Below are 24,126 nucleotides of genomic sequence, written 5' to 3'. Positions count from 1 at the left end.
TGACGAGTGGAAACTGGCCCCAGTGCAGAAGAGCTGGGATGTGCCCGGGCTAGCCACAACTGCACATTTCTTAGCAGATCCCTTCATTTCTCAGGACCTCATTTTATTATCTATGAAACAGAGAAGATGATTCCTACCATGTCTGTTTATGAGTTGAAAGTGTTAATCGCTCAGTCGTGTCTAACTCTCTGCAATCCTGTGGACTGTAGCCCACCAGACTCCTCTGTCCATGGGATTCTCCAGGCAAGAATACTGGAGTGGGTTGCCATTCCCTTCTTCAGACAGTCTTCCCAACCCAGGCATCGAACGCGGGTCTCCTGCATTGCAGGCGATTCTTTTATCACCTGAACCACCAGGGAAGTGCTTGTAAAGTGAGATGAAGATTCTTTTGCCACCTAGAATGCACAGTACCTACCCTAAGGGGAGCCCATGAGGGCCAGTAAGGAATGCTTTTCCCCAGTGACCAAAAGCAGAGTCAGGGCTTCCCTGGTGGCTCAGTGGTAAAGAGTCTGGCTGCCAGTGCAGGAGACACGGGTTTGATCCCTGATCCGGGAAGATCCTATATGCCTTGGAGCAGCTGAACCTGGGAGCTGCAACTGCTGAAGCCTATACACCCTAGAGCCCGTGCTCCTCAACAAGAGAAGCCAGGGCAGTGAGAAGCCCGCACACCGCAGCTGGAGAGCAGCCCTGGCTCGCCACAGCTAGAGAAAAGCCCGCAAAGCCACGAAGACCCAACACAGCCAAAAAGTAAACGAAGTAGCAATGGAGGAATCCAGCCTAGCCCTCTCGACCGCTTTCATGTGTTTGCGCTGACGTCCTCTCCTGAACTCACTGGACTCGGTCCTTGTCGAGGGCAAGAGCTTTGCCTTTAGACTCTGCTAACATTTCCTCTGTGCTTCTGAAATTCTGAAGTCATAGATCCCTTTATAATCTGGCAAAAATGGGTTTTCTCCTGAATTTTTAAAAACTTTAAAAATTTTTATTCATTTATTTTAATTGGAGTATAATTTCTTTACAATCATGTGTTAGTCTCTGCTGTACGAAGCGTGAATCAGCTCTGAAGTATACATAGATCCCTTCCCTCAGGAGCTTCCGTCTCACCCCCGCTCCATCCCATCCCTCTCGGTCATCACAGAGCACAGAGCTGAAATTCCCCATCATTTATTAACCAGGAAGCTAAAGCTGGGAACCGCTAAGGCCACAAGATGCACCCGAGGCCACAGACATAATGATCTAAATAATCTTTGTATCTCAGTGTGGGTGTTTGATGCACGTTTATAGTGAAACGTGAAACCGTGTATTTTTTTTAAGCCATATTTTTAAAGTGCATCTTTTTATGAGAAAACTTGGCTCCGCTGGGTGATGGGCACTCCTGCTGCGGGAGACTTGAGTGGGAAAGGAATTTGCTCGTCTCCTTTCTAGCTTTTTCAGGGGCCAGATGTAAAATTACCTCAGGAGCCATCAGCAAAGCAGGGCGTGATGCGTATTTGATCTGGCAGTTAGGAAGCCTGAATAATGGAGCCAGAGGACAGAACATTTCTGCTTCCGCTATGATGGAGTGATGCTCAAGTGCTGTTTAAATGCTGAGTAATAGCCCAGTGGAACTCCGTGGGCATCTTTTCTCGGGGCTCCGTGAGTTAATGGGTCTGTCAGTGCTGCAGAAATGAGAGTTTGCACGCTGCGTTTCCAGATAACACCCCGGGGGCTCAGGCAGATTCCTGCAGAAGCTCGGCTAGAACTTGGAAAGAACAGATCCAAATTCGAAATGACCTTGAAAAGGCAGAGGGATGACTCACTCAAAGTGGCATGGAGAAAGGCAGTTTACCAAGAAAACAAAATGTACATAGGGCTTTTCTGTCTCCAAGAATGTTGCCTTTCATCTTAACCAGTGCAGGGGGTGGGAGCAGATGGGGAAACGGAGGCCCAGGGACGTGAAATAACTGCTCAGAATCAAGTGGATGTTGTATCTCAGAAAATACAGACTCTTAAGTCCAGAACTCATCCCCCAATCACATGGTGTCTGACGAAATTAAAACAGGTTGTTTTCGGGGTCACAGGATAGGTTTGCTGGTTTCATGGATTGGTGTGGCAAAAGAGATCTGAGCCCGTGTGATAATGAATGGGAGTGGAAGGCAGTGCTTTTAAACTTAGCATGCCTGGTTCTAGACCAGAGACAGTGAGCTCTGAAGAGAACCAAGGCCCCATGTGAGTCTCTTCTTAACCCCTGGGTACTTGATGCTGCCTCGGCAGTATGCTGTCACCTCTTACCTGAAGCGTACTTTACCCTGAATCAGCTTGTTAACTATATATCCTTTAGGTTGCTGCTCAGTTACCATCTCTGATGAAGCCTAGTCTGCTGCATTCAAACTCTGCTGTGTGTTCATTTATCACACAACGGAAAGGAAATAAAATTAGAACTCTTCCTTGTGCTGTACGAATGCATCCATTGCTGATGAATTGACTGTTTAAATGTTAAAAAGAAAACTGAATTAAATACTAGAAGGTTTAGGACATACTGTAAATAATGTTAGAACTCTTCTTCCTGCTGTATGAACAAATAACATTGCACTGGATTAAAGACTTAGATGTTTAGAAAAATACTGAACATTAGAAGGGTTAAGGAGTAGAAGCAAGGCAGGAAACTCTAAAGTCTTTTGAGTAAAGACTGATATATTTGGGACTTGCCTGGTGGTCCAGTGGCTAAGACTGGCTCCCAATGCAGGGTCCCCAGATCAGGGAACTAGATCCCACATGCTGCAACTAAGAGTTTGCATGCCTCAACTAAAGGTCCCACATGCCGCAATGAAGACCCGGTGCAATGACATAAATAAATATTTTTTAGAAACGGGTGTATTTGACTACATGAAATTTCAAAAGTTCATGGCCATAGGCACCATTGAAAAGTGAAAAGACAAATGGGAAAAAAAAATCCGTGACAAGTATTACAAAAAATTGCCACCCCTTAGGCAAAACAGTCTTTTTATAATAGATATGAATTATGATAGGGTTTATTGTAGATTATCACAATTAAAATAATTAGATTTAATTGTATTGAATTTCTCAATCTTTATTCACTAGGGAAAAAGCAAGCCATGGGGTCTTACATAATACCACATTTTTTTTTTTTTTAAGTGAACTAAGAAAGAGGAGAAAATCTATATGTGTGTGTATATTTTTTATGTGTAGAAAAAGTTTACAGATTATTAACTTGGCTTGTTTCAAGGAGATGATTGAAGAAGAGGAAAGAAATAATAATTTTTATCTTTGTACATCTCTATAGTACTATATGGATTATTTTTGTAATTTTAAAAACAAATGGAGTTAATTTTGTGCAAGTATGATTTGTGCTTCCAGGTGTGTGTAGTATAGTATAAAAGAATTTATTGCTTCCCCCTCTATGCCAGCACTATAATTTATGACATGTATTACATGGCTTTTTTTTTTTATTGTAGTTATGGTTCATTGTTTTTTCGCCCCTGGCACATGGCCCATGCTGAGTCTTCTTTTGAAGGAAGAAAGAAGGCTTGTTCCAGGAGAATTCACTATGGGCATGGAGCACTAACTTGTATGTCAGACTCAGCGCTGGAAACTGGTTGCATAACAGCAGATTATACAAGGCTAGGAGCCTGGGTGTTGCAGGAGATTGAGAGCGAATGACAAGCTTGCTTGGGAGGTCACAGTTGTATCTGATCTTGAAAGAGGCAGGCTGGGTCTGGAACTGTGATGGAGTTTGGTGGACTGGGAACTTGGGCTAGTTTGTATAACCATAGTACGATAATACCCCTACTTAAACTGTCCTCCTGAAGATTTTTTCTAATATCAAGTTGCTCTGGACTCTTGGCGTAGAAGATAAGTTGCATAAAGATCTTGGAAGAGAAGCTGGGCTCCCAGGAGAGAGAATACAACAAACTGAGGAAGTGAGTCTTGCTTTGCAGGGAGGAAGGGGCAAACTCCAGGAGATAGTGAAGGACAGGGAAGCCTGGCATGCTGCAGTCCCTGCAAAGAGTCGGACGCGACTTAGTAACTGAACAATAGCATCAGCGGCTCCAACACGTAGCCAAGCCTATTAATTAGGCTCTAACCAGTTAGAGCCTGTTAAGGGCGCAGGCTCGGGGGACTTCCCTGGGGTCTGGAACTTAGGACTCCGTGCTCTCACTGCTATGACCCTGGGTTTGATCCCTAGTTGGGGGAACTAAGATCTCCATGTTTCATAAACAGCCAGTGTAAGCCAGGCAGAGAGAGGCACATTATTGACTCTCTTCATCCACTGAACATACTCTGTTAGGTAGGTATTACTGCAGCTAAGCAGAGTCATCAGAGACGGTACAGAGATTGCCCCAGATCCACAGCTGGTAAAGTGGAAGACTTGGGGTTTGGGCCACAGTTGTCTTATGTACCTTTGTTGTTATTGTGTTAGTTACTCAGTAGCAACTCCATGAACTGTAGCCCGCCTGGCTCCTCTGTCCTTGGGATTCTCCAGGCAAGAAGACTAGAGTGAATTACTATTCGCTTCTCCAGGGGATCTTCCCGACCCAGGGATCAAACCCAGGTCTCCTGCATTGCAGGTGGCTTCTTTGCCGTGTGAGCCACCAGCGGGCCTCTTGTGTACCTTGGAGCCCTCCAAAAAAAAGCCATCATATTTGGATTCTCTTTGAACATCCATTCCATCAGAACTTCAGCCCTCAATCTCAGGGTGGATAGAAGTAGTAAAAGTAAAGATACTTTTATGGAGAGCTGCTACGTACTTTCTGGATATCATCCACCACAGTTCACATAGAAAGCCAAGACCCAGAAAACTTAGGTGCCTTTTCCAGGATCGCACACAGCCAGGCAGGACCAGAGGGATGTTCACACCCAGGTCACCGCAGCACCCAGAATTGTGTCCCTCCACCAGGTCTGATGCCTCTGTGAGCGTTAGATTGCGGTGATCCAGGTTGGGGCTGCTCTTTAGGAGGGATTTATGATGAGTGCCTTCCAGGCCTGATACTCATTAAATAGAAATAATCCTCTGTGGTTGTCTAGTGTCCTCTGTTGTTGTTACTGTTGCCTTTGTTTTCCCCCAAAGAGCTTTCACATTAATGATGACATCTTTTACCTCTTGGTAGGCAGCCTCTAGGAGTAGGCTGGGTAGGTTTCATTAGACCTGTTTTCTAGATGAAATTAAAGCCCCCAAGAGCCTTAGTCACCTGATCAGGGTTGCACATAGGTCGCACTAAGACCTCGATTTTCCAGTCCCTCCATCGCTTGACATCTGGCTCAAATTAGAAAGCATCTAGGGGTTCCAACTGCCAACTCATTGGAAAAGACCCAGATGCTAGGAAAGATTGAAGGCAAGAGGAAAAGAGGACAGCAGAGGATGAGATGGTTGGATGGCATCACCGACTCAGTGGACATGAACTTGGGCAAACTCCAGGACAGGGAAGCCTGGCATGCTGTAGTCCCTGCAGTTGCAAAGAGTCAGACAAGACTTAGTAACTGAACAACAACATCAGGGGCTCCCCAACACTTAGCCAAGCCTATCGGTTAAGAACAAGGCTCGGGGGACTTCCCTGGGGTCTAGTGGTTAGGACTCAGTGCTCTCACTGCCGTGACCCTGGGTTTGGTCCCTAGTTGGGGAACTAAGATCTCGCAAGCCACCCAGTCAGTCAAAAATAACTCAGGCTCTGCAGTCAGCACGTGTCATCACCACTTACTAGCTGTGTCACCTGATGTGACTTGTTTAACCTCCCTAAACCAACTTCTGCATATACGAAAGGGGGGTAATATTGAACTGTGAGCATTAAATTCTCAGGAAAAATATCTAGCACAGTTCCTGGTACAGTGAGTCATCAAAAAATTTAGCTTCAAGGGGACTTCCCTGGTGGTCTAGTGGTTAAGAATCCGCCTGCAGGTACAAGGGACACGGATTTGATTGCTGACCAGGGAAGAGCCTACATGCCTGGAGCAGCTGAGCCCGTGCTCTGCAACAAGAGAAACCATTGCAATGGACCTCTCATGTGCAGCAATGAAGACCCAGCACAGCCAAAAATAATAAATAAACCTTTTTAAAAATTAGCTATCATTCATTGTTACAATTATTATTGTTGCTATAATAATTACATTATTGTCATGGGCCTGGAGGTCCATCTTTTTCCCCATTTCTCCTTGATATTCATTCAGCCTTTCGTGTAATAGATTCCACATAGTTATTTGTATTCCCATGTCTGTGACCATCTTTCCTGAGTCTGTCCGTGGAAAAGGATGGGGTCTGGAATCCAATAAAGCTGGGTCCTCACCTGGCTTCAGCACTGAGTTTCCCTTTTCTTATCTGTAAAACAACTGCCTTAGGTTTTAGAATATTCTCTGTGTCGTTATTAAATGACAGTGACAGAATTAGAGGTGGACTTGGCGGGCCAGTCGGAGGGTTTGTGAACGTTTCCCAGGTTGGTGAAGTCTAACAGGGTGACAGGCAGATGCCCCTCAGAGAAAGGCCTGTTTAATCATTGTTGTGCTTCTGAGAGTTCTAGGGAAGGCCTCATTGGAGAAATACAAGGTATTTTAAAGAATGCTGAATTTAATGTATTCCCAAGGCACCTGTTACTGCCAGCCATTGGGAGTGTAAACTCTTGAGTGCAGATGTCGGTTTCAGAATATTGTTGGAAGCCCCTGCCGCCCAGCCTAGGACGGGCAGCCTGCTGTTTGTCCCCACCGCTGTTGTCGTCTTTGTCATAGTAGAAGTGTATTGAGTCTGTTGTATACCATTCAGTATCTTACTCCATCTCTGCACAGTACCGTCATTACCTCCATTTCATAGCATGGGAATGAGGTTTAGAAAAAGGTGAAGTTGCTGGGTCAGTGCATCACGAAGTATCACTAATAAACCTGAAAATTGGACCTGAGTGCGTCTCACAGCTCTGAGATTAAAAAGCCCTAATTTAAGTTCCCTTATGTGTTGTGTGGCCTTGGGCTTTTTTTTTTTTTTTTTTCAGTATCTTCCCAATGAGGATGATAACAGTACTTATCTCATAGGCTTGTTAATAAGCGTGATTGAAGGAATGTATGTACGGTGCTCAGTGCAGTGACCGGCATGCTCAGCAGTGGAGTAGGAAATCACTGCCTAGATATTGCCGTGGTGGTTAAATGTGTGTGTGTGTGCACTGTGCACAGTTGTGTCCAGCTCTTTGCCTCCCATGAACTGTAGCCCACAGCTCCTCTGTCCTTGGGATTTTTCAGACAAAAGTACTGGAGTGAGTTGGTATTTCCTCCTCCAGGGGATCTTCCCGACCCAGGGATCAAACCCTCATTTTCTGTGTCTCCTGCATTGGCAGGCAGGTTCTTTACCTGCCGAGCCATCGGGTAAGTGTACAAAGGCAATTTCAAGGTATGTGGAACTTATCAGGGGATTAGTATATTTTCGTTGTCTCTCCAAAGTAATGCCAGCAGTTGAAATCCTGACTAAGTGGCCCTTTCTGGTTCAGTTGTTAAAGCTACATTATTTTGTTCTTTCATCAGAACTGAAAGAAGTAACATAGCGCTTGCTGTCTTATATTCTGCAGCTATACCCTGAATGGCAGAAATCTCCTATAAATATTAGAAAAACATGGGTCTCCATAAGAGATGGGTCAGATTTCTCTCTCACCTTATTTTTTTTTTCTTTCCTTTTATTCCATCTCTGTCTTCACCTGCTTCTCCCAGCCTCTACTTCTAATATTTATTTGTTTGACTGGGCCAGGTCTTAGTTGTGGCATGTGGGATCTAGTTCCCCAACTAGGGATTGAACCCGGGTCCCATGCATCAGGAACTCGGGAGTCTTGGCCACTGGACCACCAGGGAAGTTCCAACCCCAGCCCCTACTTTACCAACTTCCAAAAGTCATCTGGCACTTGAGTAAAGTTCTTAAAACAGACCGTCCTATTCTCTGAGATATCCTGAACCAATTCTCTGCATCCCAAGTCCCACCCATGCCTACAAGGTGCTCCCCTAGCCCAAGGCCTTCATTTCCCTCTCCTTCCCTAAACCCCTGAGTTTACATTCCTTTCAAATTGCTTACTGTACTCTGTAATCTGTCCCTCCCTTCTGCCTCCACCATGATCCTACCTCCTTGCCCTCTGTTCCTGTTGAAAGCCTGCTTGGTAAACCCTTAATTTTGTACAAAGGGATGTGTGTGGTTATATAATCTTTCGGGTGAATTGTTGCTGTTGGCTTTATAATGCAGTATTTAAAAAAAAACACTTGAAACATGGGAGACATACATTCCTATGTTATTTGATGTGAAACGCATCTCGATATTGTAATTGATCGTGGGTATAGAGGTGGTAATGGCTGATAATTTAGGGGCATGTGCCACCTTGTGAGGCACTGTTCTAAGCACCTTGTATTTAACTCCCATCACTGAAACCCTCAGTAGAATTAGTAGTAGTATTCTAAGATTTAGCTCACTAAATTAGCTGTTCTATTTCAGATGTGTAAAGTTCATATACATGTGTATAGATTATAAATGTGGGACTTCCCAGGTGGCACTAGTGGTAAAGAACCTGCCTGCCAATGCAGAAGACGTAAGACAGGTTCGACCCCTGGGTTGGGAAGAGCCCCTGGAGGAGGGTAGGCAACCTATTCCAGTATTCTTGCCTGGAGAATCCCATGGACAGAGGAGCCTGGCGGGCTATGGTCCATAGAGTCACGAAGAGTTGGACACTGAAGCAGCTTAGCGCGCATGCACATATAAATATGGTTATTATATGTACACATACACTCTTGTGGAGGGGTGTATAGATATATATATATGGTTATTCATTTGTGGCCTCACTGACTCAATGGACATGAGTTTGAGCAAGCTCCGGGAGTTGGTAATGGACAGGGAAGCCTGGCATGCTGCAGTTCATGGGATCACAAAAAGTCATACACGACTGAAGTGATTCATTTGTGGGCTAAACATACAGGACCCATGATCTTGCCTAAACTTACCCAGTCTTACCTTCTGCCTCTCTCATCACATTTTTATTTCACCTACCTGATAAGCGTAATTCTTCCCAGAGTTCTGTTGTGGGTTAAATACAATATTGTGAAAAGTATTTGGGTCAGAGAAGGTTCTCAGCCAGCTTCCTGTTACCTCGCTCTCTGCCTTGTCCAAGTCCATGTTATTTTTTGGTGACTGTCATCCCTCATAAACTGAGAGCTTCTCATAAAACTTCCTAACCCCTCCATGAAGTCCAGATTCAGGATAATGGCTGTGACGAGGAAGGGGAGGAAGAGGTTGGAATTGGGTAGTGTGTAGGGGAGAGAAGCATGCTGAAATAGTTTGTCTTAACTGGTTGGTGGTACCTGGGTATCCTATAATCTAAAGATGTAAATACATCCTTTGAAACATGTTATAATTTCGAGCAGACACAAAGCCTGCCACTTAAAGCTTGCCCCTTAGGTTTTACTTCTGAGACCCTTCCTTTGAAAGCAGTTGAACAGGTATCTGAACCCCTTTTTTGCTGACCTCCAGAGCAGGAAAGGATGTCAGGCAGAGTGGGCTTCTCAAGGGCGAGGTGAGGCCCTTGGCCTCAGACAGACGGTACTGGGGTGGCTCCAGCTTACGAAGAAGGCCAGGCGTGTGCCTCCTGTCTGCAGCTGATGTAGCCTTTCTTTTGTGTTTCTCAGAGCAGCTTTGCGGGCAGTAACTAGAGCTGCATTTTATCTTTTTTAATATCTCAACCCGAAATGCTGACATCCACCCTAGTCATCATGCATTTCTAATGCGGTGACAATTCGAAGCTTCTCGGGCCTCGTTTCATTTCACTGGATGCTGTGATGCTCGTTCCCTTCGTCGTATTTTGACTTCTTTCTGGGGCATCCACCAGTCCAGGCTTACACTGTTGCTCCCAGGAAGTTATTGAGGGTGTGTTTGAGAGTGAAATATTTTTAAATTATTTAGTGTTCAATTGTTGAACAACCCAGGAGACTAAAGGAGTGAATGCTTCTTAAATTCCTGAAAGGGTAATCGACAAATCCAAGTCACCACCTCTTTACTGAGCCCTAGCTTCGTAAGCTGAGCTCCCTGACACGTGAGCGGTGTGTGTTGGGTGCGAATGCAGAGGTGAGCCACCGGGAAGCCCTGCCTCTCGTGGTCTGGGGGCAGGGAAAGAGCAGTACTTAGGCACATATGATGTGATGTGGTGGAAAATACTGCAGTAGCCAGAGCATTATGGGCAAGGGAAAATCATTGCCAAGTAAAGGGAGGCTTTAAAGAGAAAGAGCTGTCGTTTGAATTAAGCCTTTAAAGGTATGGTTTTGATAGACAGTTTTGTGTTCATTTACTCTTTTTATAATTACCATTGTATCTGCTGTGGACCTCCATATAAATTCATGCTTCCCTGTACTCCAGCACCGGGAAAGAGGCGTGCAGAGCTGAGCCCAGGGAACTGAAATGGTACCTCCTGCGCTCACATGCCCTTGGTCGGTGCCGGGTTACTTCAGGGTGTGGGGATGTGCAGTACCCCTTTCCGTAAGCCTGCAAGGACTCAGAACATGGGGAGGGACAGTGTCTGCCACGAGACCCACGGGATCAGACACACAACTCCCCAGGATCACACTGGGTGCCGTGCTGGGAACAGACCAGAGGCTGCAGCAAGGAGCTTTTGCAGGAAGGGTTATAGTGATGGAGGCGAGAAATGATGGATGGTGTTGGATAAAGTTGGTAGTCATGGGAGCGGTGAGACGTTGTCAGATTTTTGTTGGTAGAGGCCAAGAGACTGCATCTGGGGTATGAGAAAGAAAAATGAGGTCTGACTTGTTTCCCGATGATCATATTTTCTTAACTGCTTGAAAATGAGATGGTAATTTAACCCTTCAACCTATGGTGCATCTGTGGATTAATTGGGGTATAAGTGAACTCAGTGCTCTGATAGAAAAGAGAGGAAACTGCCTTTGATAGAGTGGGACACTTAGCAAGCTGCCAACCACCTTGTCGACATGTTCAGTAAAGAATGGATCCAGTTTCTTTGCTTTCTTTTTGAGACTGTCTGGTGACCAGTCAGTGTTCAGAGGAACTTGTCATTGTGGCACATAACAGCTCAGACCCCTCTTTCTTCTTCTTTTCAGAACATGTACAAAATGAAGAAAACTATGCACAAGTTCTTGATAAGTTTGGGAGTAATTTTTTAAGTCGAGACAACCCAGATCTTGGCACCGCTTTTGTCAAGTTTTCTACACTCACAAAGGAACTGTCCACACTGCTGAAAAATCTGGTAAGCCATTTCACAAGTAACTTTTAAAAATTGCAGCCCTATCAAAGTAAGTAAGATCATAAATGAAACAAAGTAATAATCCTCTCCCCAACCTTTGATCCTGGGGTCAAAAAAAGAAAACTAAAAATAAAAAGCTTTTTTAGTCCTTGATATGGAGTCACATTTAAGAAATTTGTACCACTGGTCCCGCTTATTAAAGCAGGGTAGAGAAACTGGTTAAACTGAACTCTCTTCCACATTCCCCCATTGTTTGCTTTTGTGTTTGTTTAGACAAGCATTAGTGACTTTGGCTTTTTAATTTGTTGAAAGAATGGTGATTATTTCTGTGTCAAACATACATGTCACCGTTTACTTGTGTGAAGACCATCATGCATTTCAGCCCTTGATTTTCAAGTAATTAACTTCTCCCAACTCCCCATATCCTTTTAACACCCTCCCAAGAAAAAAGATTTTAAGGTTTGGGAAATCTGTGGTTTCAGAAGTAGATGATGACAAGAAGAATCCCTAAAAATCTAAGACACTGGAGCTGACCTAAGAGCAGACTTGAGTTTGAGATTTGTTGTTTAGTCATCAAGTCATGTCCAACTCTTTGCAACCCCATGGACTATAGCCAGCCAGGCTCCTCTGTCCATGGGGTTTCCCAGGCAAGAACACTGGAGTGGGTTGCCATTTCCTTTTCCACTGGATCTTCTGTACCCCAGGTATTGAACCTGTGCCTCCTGTGTTGCAGGCAGATTCTTTACCCCTGAGCCATCAGGGAAGCCGGAGCGTGTGGGTGGGAGACCCACTTGCCAGGCAGTGTTGTCTGGCTGTCCTCACGCTGTGCACACCACCCTCCCTCACCCTCACACTGCATTCTCTCTAGCACGACCACCTCTTGGTGTCCCAAGAGGTGGGGCAGTGGGAGGTTGAAAGATGCCAAAGGAAAACTATATCATAATTTTGTTGGCTCCTTCTTGAAACAGAGGAGCTGTTTCCTCCTCTTCATCTCCCCAGTCTCTCAGCATTGTATCTTTGCCTCCTTTAAAGACCCAGAACTCAAGCTTAAAATGCCTTGATCCTGAGTTATTCACTCATATCAAACAGACCTCTGTGGTCTTACGTGAGACTCTTGTCGCAAATCTACTTGGTACAAACGGCTACCTTACAGATGATTACACTCTATTGTAAAATAAAGACAACCTTTCTATAGTAAATTAACTGGATAATTTGACCAATCAAATTCTTCTTTTTCCTGTCCCACTAGATGAATATATGTATGTGTCTGTCATCCTGACAACTTAATTTTAATTGGTAGTTTCATGCCACTGAATTATTCTTATACAGTGACAACTAATCATAAAGAAAATAAAGGTTGAAAATAGAAATATGTCTTCAGAAACTGGAAAAAGGATAATTTTGACTGTAGGGCCTTTGTGTTCCTACACTTCGGAGTTTATTTGACAAACCCATGATATCTCGTAATTCTGAGATCATTTAAATCTCTGCTGTTCAGAGAGGGCCTCCCATTTCTTCCTCCTCGGGGCATTGCCTGCCTTTTTGCAGGTCACATTGCCCAAAGGTGCTGTGGTGGGAAGAAAGGAAGTGAAACAAGACTCTGACATTTCCCATTGGTCATAGCTGGTAAAAGGCTCCAGCCTTGGGAGGAAGTTCTGTTTTCCCCGAGATGGGCGTTTTCACAGGAATATCTTGCTAACCTTTAGTTTCCAGGAGACGAAATATGTTTGGTTTAAGTCAGTAGCCATCACGTCCACATTTCCTGGGCCAGTTCATCTCCACACTTCCCTGTCCTGTAGGTGCCTTCAGCGAAGAGATTCCTGTGTGGATTCAATGCCATCAGTTGCCATTCAGTCGTCATCTTCGTTTGCTTACCTCTGTGCAGAAACAACTGATAGATATTTTTTAGGATCTGTGCATTCTCTGTGTTGGCTTCACTAGGTCTCATTGCTGCGTACGGGCTTCAGTAATCGCGACTTGCTGGCTCAGTAGCTGTGGCACACAGCCTTCGCTGCCCTGCAGCGAGTGGGGTCTTCCCAAACCAGGGATCAAACGCCTGGCCCCTGCACCACTGGGGAATCCCACCACTGACACGTTGTGGGCACTCTGAGGAGCCCAGCAGTGGGCTTCCTGTGGATTTCTCAGTGAACGACACAGTGGTGGTTATTATGCCTGGTGTCCAGGTGAGGAACCGGAGGCGCGTCATGCTAGCACCTTCTTCAGGCGTGCTGTCAGTAAGCAGACATGAACCCTGCGTGCCGGCTCTGCATCCATGGTCCTTCCCAGCCTTTACACACCACCTGCTCTGGGCGTCTTCTTTCCCTAAACTTACCCCAAGCTGCAGGCCTCCTCCTTCCAGAAGTCTAAGAAAAAAATCAAAAGAAATTGCTGGATGGTTTCATTCGGTTAATTCAAAACAAAACAAAGTCATTTTCCCAAACAAGAAGGTGGTGGCAGGGAGCTCCCTGGTAGCTTGAAAGAAAAGTAAAAGTTGTTCAGTCATGTCTGACTCTTTGCAACCCCGTGGACTGTATAGTCCATGGAATTCTCCAGGCCAGAATACTGGAGTGGGTAGCCTTTCCCTTCTCCAGGGGATCTTTCCAACCCTGGGATTGAACCCAGGTCTCCCGCGTTGCAGGCAGATTCTTACCAGCTGAGCCACAAGAGAAGCCCCCCTGGCAGCTTAGTGATTAGGATTCTGGGCTTTCAGTGCCGTGGCCTGGGCTCAATCTCTGGTTGGGGAACTGAGATCCTTCACACCTTGCCATGCTGCCAAATAAAAAACAGATGGAGAAGGTGGTGGCATTTCCACTGAGGGAGCAGATAGAAGGATCGGTGTGTGCCCATAGCCAGTTACTAGGGGAACACTATTCTGATTGAATAAAGTCAGTACTCAAAAACCGGGAGTTTGTACAGCCTGACAGGAGCCAGCAGCTTCTGCTTCCCTTTTTCTGTCTCAGAGGAAAGGGAAGAGGGAACCGGGAGGATGGACGGGGCCACGCCCCAGAGCAGGGGGAGCAGGGGGAGCCAAGCCCCTCGGGGAGGGCGTGGTTGGTTGCAGCACCTTCAGTCCCCTCATGAGTTTGGAGGGAGCACCCCTGGGAACCTGTTTTTCTCAGGAGATTACTGGAAATCCTACTCACTTAGGCTAGTTATGAAAGCGGGAAAACTTAAGCAATAATGGATCATGTAGAAAGTAAGATGAAAGAAGATACGTTGGCATTTTTTAGACTTCCTAAATTGTATCTTCAGTTCAACCAGCAAATACCCAAATGTCTTTTGTGCTGGGGTCTATAGTCAACCCTGGAAAATGCTATTTTCTAATTAGGAGATTGCTTTTAATGGGTATTTCCATAATTTATATTTAAACAGTTGTTTTTATGGGGGAAAAAAGGTAGATTTTAGGGTCAGGGCTAGCATTCTGCTTTTAACAAACTGAATCTAGATATGACTTTAAGCAGTCTGTACGACAAGCGTATCGTGTTTAGGAGTTTCTGTAGGGTTGGTTCTGAAAAACAGCAGCTCACTAAGTGCTGGTGACTCTCTGAGTCACCGCTTAAATTTTTGTTTCTCCATACTTGTGGTGATTTTGGAAGGTAGAATGATCAAGTGAGATGTTATGTGAAAATCACAGATGTTGGTGTCAGCGTCACATGGGCTGAGGCTGGCTTTTATTAGCCAGCTTCTCCCTTTGACCTAACAGAAGTCTGAGGACTGCAGAGTAGATGGCAATTGCAGCTGATGGTCCTGTGACCTCGTACCGATCACGCCCCAAGCCAGGTTTGAGTAGCTTTGCTTTTCTTGCTCTTGCCCCCCACGCCCCCCACGTAGGAGCTTGTTCTGTTTGTTTGTGTTTTGCTGTGCCTCATGGCTTTCAGGATCTCAACTTGCCAACCAGAGATCAAGCAGCAGTGATCAAGCAAGCGCGAAGTCCCAACCCCTGGACCGCCAAGGAATTCTTGAAAAGGGTTTTTATAAAAAGGTCTCTTACCTCTTAAAACAGAATGGGAGAGCCTGTTAAGTAATGGGAAGAACATAGGTTTTGGTCACAATCTGACCTGGAGTCCCAGAGCCCAGCTTTCTAGCCTAAGGCAGGTTACTTAACTTTTTGCTAATGCTAGTTTCCTTACCTGTAAAAAGAAATGATGGTATCTAAATTGTGTCTTGATAGTAATGAGACTCCATTGAGATCCTGGAGGCAAATCACCAAGCATGATACCTGACAGATGGAATTCACTGAACGCTTACGTGCTTTTACTATTGTTTGTTACTATTGTTTACATCGTCTCTCTTGAGCTTCCCTTGTAGCTCAGTTGGTGAAGAATCTGCCTGCAATGCACGAGACCAGGGTTCTATCCCTGGGTTGGGAAGATCCTCTGGAGAAGGAAATGGCAACCCACTCCAGGATTCTTGCCTGGGGAACCCCATGGACAGAGGAGCCTGGCGGGCTGCAGTCCATGGGGTCGCAAGAGTCGGACATGACTGACTACACCACCACTTGATCTTCATGGCAGCTCCCAGTGTAATGGCAAGAGTGGGTGGTCATATCCCGCTTTACAGATAAGTGCATCAAATCTTCAGAAAATAACATGCCGGGAAAGTAGTGGAATTAGGATTTAAGCTTAAATTCCCTAAGGATCCCACACATGGATGCAACAGTGCTGCCTCCGTGAGTTATCAGAGTGGTAACACTGCCTCTGTAGACTGTGGACCTGGAGGAGGAAACGGCAGTATTCTTGTCTGGAAAATCCCACGGACAGAGGAGCCTGGCGGGCTATAGTCCGTGGGGTCGCAAAGAAGAGGACACGACTGACTGCGCGTGAGCACAATAGACCGTGGGCACTAACGGCCCATCTGACGCCACGACGGGGACCTGCACCAGCTGCCACCCAACTCCTTTCTCTTCAGCTTGCAGAGTATCGACACTCTCTTCTCTACTTTCTCCCTCTGGTTTCCCTCATTGTGCTTCTGCTTGGTCGCTCAGTCGTGTCCGACTCTTTGCGACCCCATGGACAGTAGCCCGCCAGGCTGCTCTGTCCATGGGATTCTGCAGGCAAAAATACTGGAGTGGGTTGCCATGCCCTCCTCCGAGGGATCTTCCCAACCCAGGGATCAAACCCAGGTCTCCCACATTGCAGGTGATTCTTTATCATCTGAGCCACCAGGGAAGGCCTTCCCTCATTAGTGAATTATATATATATTATATTGGAAGAGTCTTAGCTAGCAGTTCTAAAACTTTTGGGTGTTAGGATCCTAGTGTTAAAAATGATTGAGGCCACCCAAGAGTTTGTGTTTATGTGGAATATTCCTATCCCTGTTTGCTATCTTAGAATTTAAAACTGAAGCATTTTTTAAAATTATTAATTACTTTGTTGTGTGTGATATGTTTTTTAGTTGAAGTAGACAAAAAAATTACAGAGAAAAGTACTTTAAGACCCTTTGCAGGTAATTATCAGTATTTTTCTTTGATACTATGTCAAAACAAGCTTATGATTCCTTAAAAAAGTTAGAAGCAATATGAATTTGACACCATTATAACTTTAAGGATCTGGAAAGTGTCAAGTCCATGGTGGGAGAGTCTTTCAAAACTTTTAGCTTTTCTCTGCAAATTTTAGCATTAGCAACAAATGCTGCCGCTTGTTTACCTTGTAATGATGAGTAATTGATTATAAAAAATGTTTGCCAAATACCCAGGTTTCAATACCACAGTTCATCAGTCACTCTTTTATGGGAAAAAAGTGGTATTCCGCTAGAAAACTGACAAAACCAGCTAGTTCAACTTAGCAACTTGAGAAACTGCATTTCTCAAGATGGCCATCATATTTTGGTGCACCTTGGGAGTTCTTTACATCCTATGCATCCTGTTTCATCAAACAGAATATTAAAAAGATATACTCAAGGGTTGGTGTGTAGTAAAAATCAAGCATTTCTACTGTTTCATTGTGGACTTTCTTAAAGGAAAATGGCCTTTTTGCAACTTTTTGTGAGCCTATAATTTTTCTTCAATTTAATAAGGTTAATAAAAATGTAAATGAACAAATGTTAGGGAGAGAAAGTTGGGGAAAGTCTTTAATAATACAGCTATTCTTGGAGAAAATCTTCAATAATATAGCTCTCGTTGTATAACATTAATTTCAGAATAAAACAAATGCACAGACCAGAAACCAAACTCTAACCTCTCTGCCGTTCCTATAGACCACTTCCTACTTGCTTTTGACTCTTATAAATTGTCTAAACCAGATTGTGTCGTTCGAGCTTTTCCTATAGTTAAAGACCTCTATGTGGTCACTGTTCTCACAAGGTGAAGTGATTGGCTATGTCCTCCCAGAAGTGAATCCCTTCATCATGTTTGACTGTGTCTCGGGAGTGCTGCCCCCTAGTGATGAGAGGCCAGAGAACCGTGGTCATAATCTGTTTTGTTGACGTTTTTAATACCTTTGTGGTGAGGTTTTAAGTGCATGAGCTTTCCTGCGAAGTATCTTTTGTAGGTTTGGTTCTTAGTCTGCTTTGTAGATAGTAGCAGTTTTTTAAAATTATTAGAAATATTCAAAGAATTCAGTCTCTGAACTCATCCTTCTGATGCCTTCCAAGAGGGACACACACAACTTCATTCATGTTGATGTATGGCAGAAGCTAACACAACATAGGAAAGCAAGCATCCTCCAATTAAAAATAAATAGCTTTTTTAAAAGAAGAAAATGAAGAGGAAGTGACAAAAAAAGAAAACAAAACAAAACTCTCCTAATCTAAGTCAGCTCCAGACACAGCAAATTATTTTGTTGTTACTGGAACTTTGGCTGTTCCTTGCTTCTGTGTCTTTACACATTCGATTCCTTTCTACTTCAAATGCCCTTCAGCTAATGTATTAATAACTAACGCTTCCTTGTAAGGAAAAAAAGAAGAAGAAAAACTGGGTTCTCTTGAGTTTTTAGCTGTTCCTAGGGGTTTTTTTTATTTTTCATTTGATTGAGTATACAGTACCAGAATTAGGTTCAGTCTTTTTGTGTGCCTTTTTCTTTTTTTCTGTAACGTCATCACTTGCTAAACCACACTGGTTGTGCTTATACCCAGCGTCAGGCCATCATCCTCTGATCCTGACAAAGAAGCGAAGGAGTCAACAGAGCCCTGCATCCATTTAATTACAAAACCACAAAAATGGGACAGGAAAGGAGTAATTGGTGGATTGAAATAGATTCTCAGTGGGCAGAGGCAAACCATTTAAACCGTATCCCAAGAGCCCCGATGTAGCAGCAGTTATAGAAATAAATGGAGAGGCTCTTTTGAAATTGTCGGAGGTGCCCAGGACGATTCCAGTCCGGCCAGGACTGTCTGTGCCTCTGGTCGGTTCTGGAGCTTGCATAAGAGCCCAAGCCTCTTTATCAGTTAGAGGGTAGTTATTGCTTCAGAGCTACTGAAGCAAGCAGAGGTTTCTCCAGCTGCGTAGCATTTCCTGTTTGCAGTCTCTGACTGCAGGGCATTATGGTTTGGATTAAGGATTTTTTTAATTTTTAATTTTCCTTCTTTTCTTCCCCTTCAAACAAGAATAGTTGGAAATGTGCAGATTGCATATAGACTCACAGCAAATGGATTATTTCTCAAGTTTTTTAAAATGTGGAAAAGCACTGAAAGCCTGGGTATCCTCAATGTAATTGGTAGCCCCTAGGTACTCTGAATTATATGTTTTTAAATTTTTATTTTATTTTTTCGGCCATGCCACACAGCATACAGAATCTTAATTCCCAACCAGGGATGCAACCCACACACCCTGTGTTGGAAGCACGGAGTCTTAACCACTGGACTGCCAGGGAAGTCCCAGGATAATACATTTTTGAAACCTCATCATTTGGGGAATTGCCTTGCGGTTCAGTGGTTTGAACTCCACCCTTCCACTGCAAGTGCCACAGGTTTGATCCCTGGTTGGGGAACTAACATCCCACATGCTATGTGGCATGACCAAAGAAAAAAAATCATTTGCAAAAATCATTTTGCAAAATGGTAATCCATAATTGGAGGAGTTAAGCTTTTGATCTGCCAGACTTCCCCTCACGTCCTGACATGCCTCACCACTGACTAGTATTGTGGAACATTTCATGACATGAGAGCTGTCCGTATGGGGGAGGGTGGGTGAAAGGGGGGAGGTTTTCTTTTTGCTTTCTATTATAAAAGTTGTGTGTGTTTACTATAAAAATGAGGGAAATATGGGAGATTCTAAATAAGAAGATAAAGATCATTACATAATTCTAACTTCTGGGAATACTAATATTATAGTCTGTCCTTTGAAAGCATTTCACAGATTTATACACAGAGATACTGATAATTTATACACACATTTGTGTGTGTGTGTGTGAGAGAGAGAGAGAGAGAGACAGCTCCACGGGCTCTTATCCGGAACTCTTGGGGCTGGATGTTTTCCCAGATGCAGACTTTTTACAGATTCCAGGAGAGCTGGCAGGGTGCCTCTGCTATATGCAGTGTTGTGTAACGCCCCCTGGTGGCTCCTCGGGTGAACAGTTACATGAAGTAGGATAAATGAGAAGTCCCACCTCAGTTCAACTCCAGCCTAACCACCAAGTGCATTCAGGTCAGGTCAGATTTTGATGGGTTGGCCGGAAAGTTTGTTCGGATAAGGTGTTAGAGAAAACCTCAAACGAACAACCGAGTAAGTTTTGGTTTTTTTAAACCTTGTGCTACTCATACATTTTGCACACTTTCTTGTAAAGCTTGTTAGCTCTCCATGATCAGACAAATAAAACTGCAGAATCCACTTCCACAGGCTCCCTAGTACTTCACTGTATAACTAAACTCTCTGCGTAGGATTTGAATTATACACTCAGTACAGGCGTACCTTGTCTTAAATATATCCAGTATATAGAGATCCTGATAGCCTCTGGTCCAATTTAACATGCTTTTCTTTTTTTTCCCCAAGATTTACATTAAAAGTGTTTTAGATAAGAATTTCAAAGAATACATTTGAAACAGTATTGGTTTCCTTCTTGTGAATGCTATGTGCAGTGAATAACACTTTTCATTTAGATTGTGTGTGTTTGTGGTTATGTGGCTGTCAAGTGTTAACTTGAAAGAGACTCACAGAACAGCATTTTGATGCTGAAAAAGACAGGTTTTTAGAGCTGTGGGTCTACAAGAGAAGGAAGGAAAAGGAGGAAAAGAAGGAGGAGGATGGCTGCTGCTGCTAAGTCACTTCAGTTGTGGCCAAGTCTGTGCGACCCCATAGACGGCAGCCCACCAGGCTCCCCCGTCCCTGGGATTCTCCAGGCAAGAACACTGGAGTGGGTTGCCATTTCCTTCTCCAGTGCATGAAAGTGAAAAGGGAAAGGGAAGTCACTCAGTTGTGTCCGACTCTTAGTGACCCCATGTGGGTGGAATTGGCATTTGTTGAGAGGGGGTTCATTTGCCAGAGCAGAGGGCTGAGCATGCAGCAGGGGAGTCTCTGCTCATGCCCCATGCTTTAGGATGTCCCTAACATTTTGCTTCTGAGCATCTCTTTTAAATCAAGATGGATCTGGTCTTATCCTCCAAGCTTTCAGGCAGGCAAAGTTTTCATTATTTTTGTGGTTAATTTTTTGTCTGTACAAATAGTAGTGACAACCAGTGTTGTATAGTGTGGACACTAAACGCCAGGCCCTGATTCTTAGTCACTTTGCGTGGTGTGTCAGCTAGGACAGGCAAGGATTTGCTGCAGTAATAAACTTAGCTCCCACGTGTCCACCGCTTAACACAGCAAAGCTTTACTTCCCCCTCCTGTCCCATGTCTACTGAGGGCTCTACAGTGACAGCGATGCAGAGACCAGGGCAGAGAGAGGCTGCTCTGCCCCCTCTGTGCCGAGGAGGAGAGAAACCGGAGACTCACATGGAGCCTTGTCTCAGCTTTCCCTGATGGATTAGTCCTGAGGTTTAAACTGTGCTCCTGGCCCCATTTACAGGGGACCAGGGAGCGGAGAGAGCAGACGGAGGACATGGTGAGCAGTACTGTTCAGATGTGGTGAGAGTGTTGTGCCCCGTCTAGATATAGCCCACTTCGCTTCTCACACAGGCCCCAGCAGGCAGCAGCCAGGATCATCCTTACTGAACTCAGGTTGAGAAAATCGAGGCTCAGAGCGCCAAGTGGGTGGTGGAGCCAGCATGCAAACCCAGGCAGTCTGCTCCCCACTCTATGCTTTTAAGCAGTTCCCGGGACTGCCTGCCTCTCAGAGGAAGACAGACACAACTTAAAGTTTACTTTTAACTTCTTTAAGTAAAGGCTTCCCTGGTGGCTTAGTGGTTAAAAGAATCTGCCTGCAATGTAGAAGATCCCAGGTTTGATCCCTGGGTCAGGAAAGATCCCCTGGAAAAGGGAATGGCAACCCACTCCATTATTCTTGCGTGGAGAATCCCATAGACAGAGGAGCCTGGCCTCCATGAGGTCGCAAAGGGTCGGACATGACTGAGTGACTAACATTTGTACTTCTATTTAAGTAAAAAGTATAGACTTAAAGAATAGCAAGTGAAATAGTGGCACGGATGTTGCAAGAGTAAGACATACACTGTTTTTGAGATAATCAGCAGCCTTCTGGCTGCGTGATTTTAGTCCCAGAAGCCTCCAGACTGCCTTCTCCAGCCCGAATCTGGAGCTGCCTGGTGAAAAGCAAATGCAGATAACTCTCTTTGGCTCAGAAAATTCTGCCAGTCTCCACCTTGCACCCGCTTCTTTGCCTCTTTCCCCTCTCTCTAGAGTCTCATTGCCATCCCAGGCATGGCCTCCCATCTGCATTCTGCATTCTTCTTGCTTCACATTAAATGTTCTGTCTTGAACTGGTTTGGACTCCTCTGTGGAATGGTGCCTGCATTCGCCCCTCACCTCCACTTTCTGTGGCCCTCGGCTGAGACCACCCCGTCCAGCCCAGACCGGGGGGCAGAGGTGCTGCGCAGCACCGCCAGTCTTCTCCCGGATGGACAGGTGAGGGGGGCAGGCTGGGATGTGAGCTCCCTGGTACCTGTGGTGTGTACACCCCATAAGCCCTTGTGCTCGGTGGCCAGGCTGGGCCCAGTGCACCTGCTTCCATCTTGCCTGGAAGCAGGCATATCAGAATGTGAAACACCTTTCCCTAAGTTTTCCTTGAAACACAAATCCCAGGCCTTGAGTTCTGGATTGAGAAACGCCACATAATTAAAACCCTTGCAGATTTACTGCGCACATGTATATTTCAAAGGCTAGAGACGTCGTGCAATGAAAGAGACCGGTCCAGTGCTTTCCTCACTTACTTGACCACCAACTTTCTTGTCCTGTCAGAAGCATTAGCTTCTCCCCATGCACCTGCCCTGAGAAATGCTGCCTGAGATGTGTTGCTGGATCGGGTCCATTTCATCTGTGTTTATTTGTTTTCATTTTCTTCTCCATTTCACGTCTACTCTTCTAGAATTTCTTTCTTACTTGCATTTCAGTGAATGGTTTTCAAGTATTTTAAGTCTCTTTCTTTATGCATTGTCTCTTTATCTTAGAGGATTCCCCTGCCTGCGGTACCTTGAGGTTTAAACCAGAAGAAACAGCCTCCTGATTTCATCTGGAACCAGTAGCTGACTCTGTCTTCCACTCCGAGTGAATGGCCCTTTTATTGGGCCGGGTTGAGAAATTGGAAGTTCAGAGAGCTGGCAGGCATAGCACAACTTTGAAGTCAGTTACAACTGAGTTCAGATCTCTGGTCTGCTGTTTCCCAAGCTAGGTCACCAGAGACAGATTCCTTTATTCACTCACTCACTCCCTCACCCATTCATCCAGCAAGCAAGGAGACCCAGAAAGGCTTCCCAGGAGAGAGACCCTTGACCTGAGCCACAAATAATTAATAAATGTTTTGTGAAACTACTCTAAGGCTTGCAGAGGCTCTTTTCTTTAAATAGAAACATTACACAACAGTAAGCATCGATTGATACACCTGATACTTAGATTTAGAAAATACCAATACTTCAGTATTTTTAAAAAGAAAGAAAATAAAAGACTTTCTAAAAACGTGGTCTCAACTCAGCCAGCATTTACGAAGTGTCTGCTCTGTGCTGGCCTCTGTGCTAAGTTTGACTGTCACCTTCTGTTTAAGAGATTGCTTATACAGAATCTTTTAGTAGTTTAAACTGAAGCGCTACTTCATTCTCTAGGGAAAGGTGGATATGCGTTTAGGACCAGATTTTTAAAACTTCCTGTCTTTTGTTTCCTACAAGTAGAGAAAACTTTTATTTGGTTTCTTAGCAGCGCTTAACATCACAGGCATGTGTAGGAAGGTTCTTTTTCTTCAGGGGTGGCCTTGAAATACATCAGCTGGGCTGACCTGAGGGAAAGCGGAGCTCAGGTGGTATCAGTGAGCAGTGGCTGTAAGTACAGATGAAGCTTCACCCACTAGCCTGTGGCTCACCTCTTGCTGTGTGGCCTGGTGCCAGTCCATGGCCCAGGGTTTGGGGGACCCCTGAGTTAGAGAAATTCTTTGAATTCTGAAATACTCAATGAGGATCAAGTGGAGTGAATCCTGAAACATGTAAGATGTGGACCAAGCTGTGAGAGCAGGGCGGTCCAGGCAGAGAGCGCAGCGGATGCCTGTTTTCTGCCCAGTGAAATGAAGACAGAACCTGTCTGCTGAGGGGCATTGCCTTGTCCTCCCGGTATGTGGTGAGCCCTGTGTGCTGGGACATGTTTATCAGTTTCTTAAATTGCCTTGACAGGGTTCTTCCTAAGTAAAAGTTTGTTGTAAAACATGTCCCCTAATGTATGATAAAGATGTTCAAGGAAGGCACGGAAAATGTGATTCGATGTCAGTTTCATTATGGTTTTGTTCTTGTTTAAACGTAGCAGACTATAGATGGGATGCATGGAAATGAAATTAAAGGTCTGAAGGTTGACCACGAACTAACTGATTAATCATCTCAAGCACAGTAAAGA

At 44.7% G+C, this 24,126-nt stretch overlaps 1 protein-coding gene across 1 annotated transcript in view; it reads left to right on the top strand.

Moving 5' to 3' along the window:
• The window catches only part of ASAP1 (ArfGAP with SH3 domain, ankyrin repeat and PH domain 1), a 326,825-nt gene that overhangs the window by 208,593 nt on the left and 94,106 nt on the right, over positions 1-24,126 (top strand). The window contains exon 5 of the mRNA XM_065902602.1: positions 11,065-11,210. Coding sequence (XP_065758674.1) covers positions 11,065-11,210 — 146 coding nt within the window. The remainder of the gene's footprint in view (positions 1-11,064; positions 11,211-24,126) is intronic.

This window comes from Muntiacus reevesi, chromosome 12 (genome assembly GCF_963930625.1).
Source record: "Muntiacus reevesi chromosome 12, mMunRee1.1, whole genome shotgun sequence".
Classification (NCBI taxonomy): Eukaryota; Metazoa; Chordata; class Mammalia; order Artiodactyla; family Cervidae; genus Muntiacus; species Muntiacus reevesi.
Note: the sequence above shows the minus strand (reverse complement) of the source record. Positions and strands in the feature narration are given on the sequence as shown.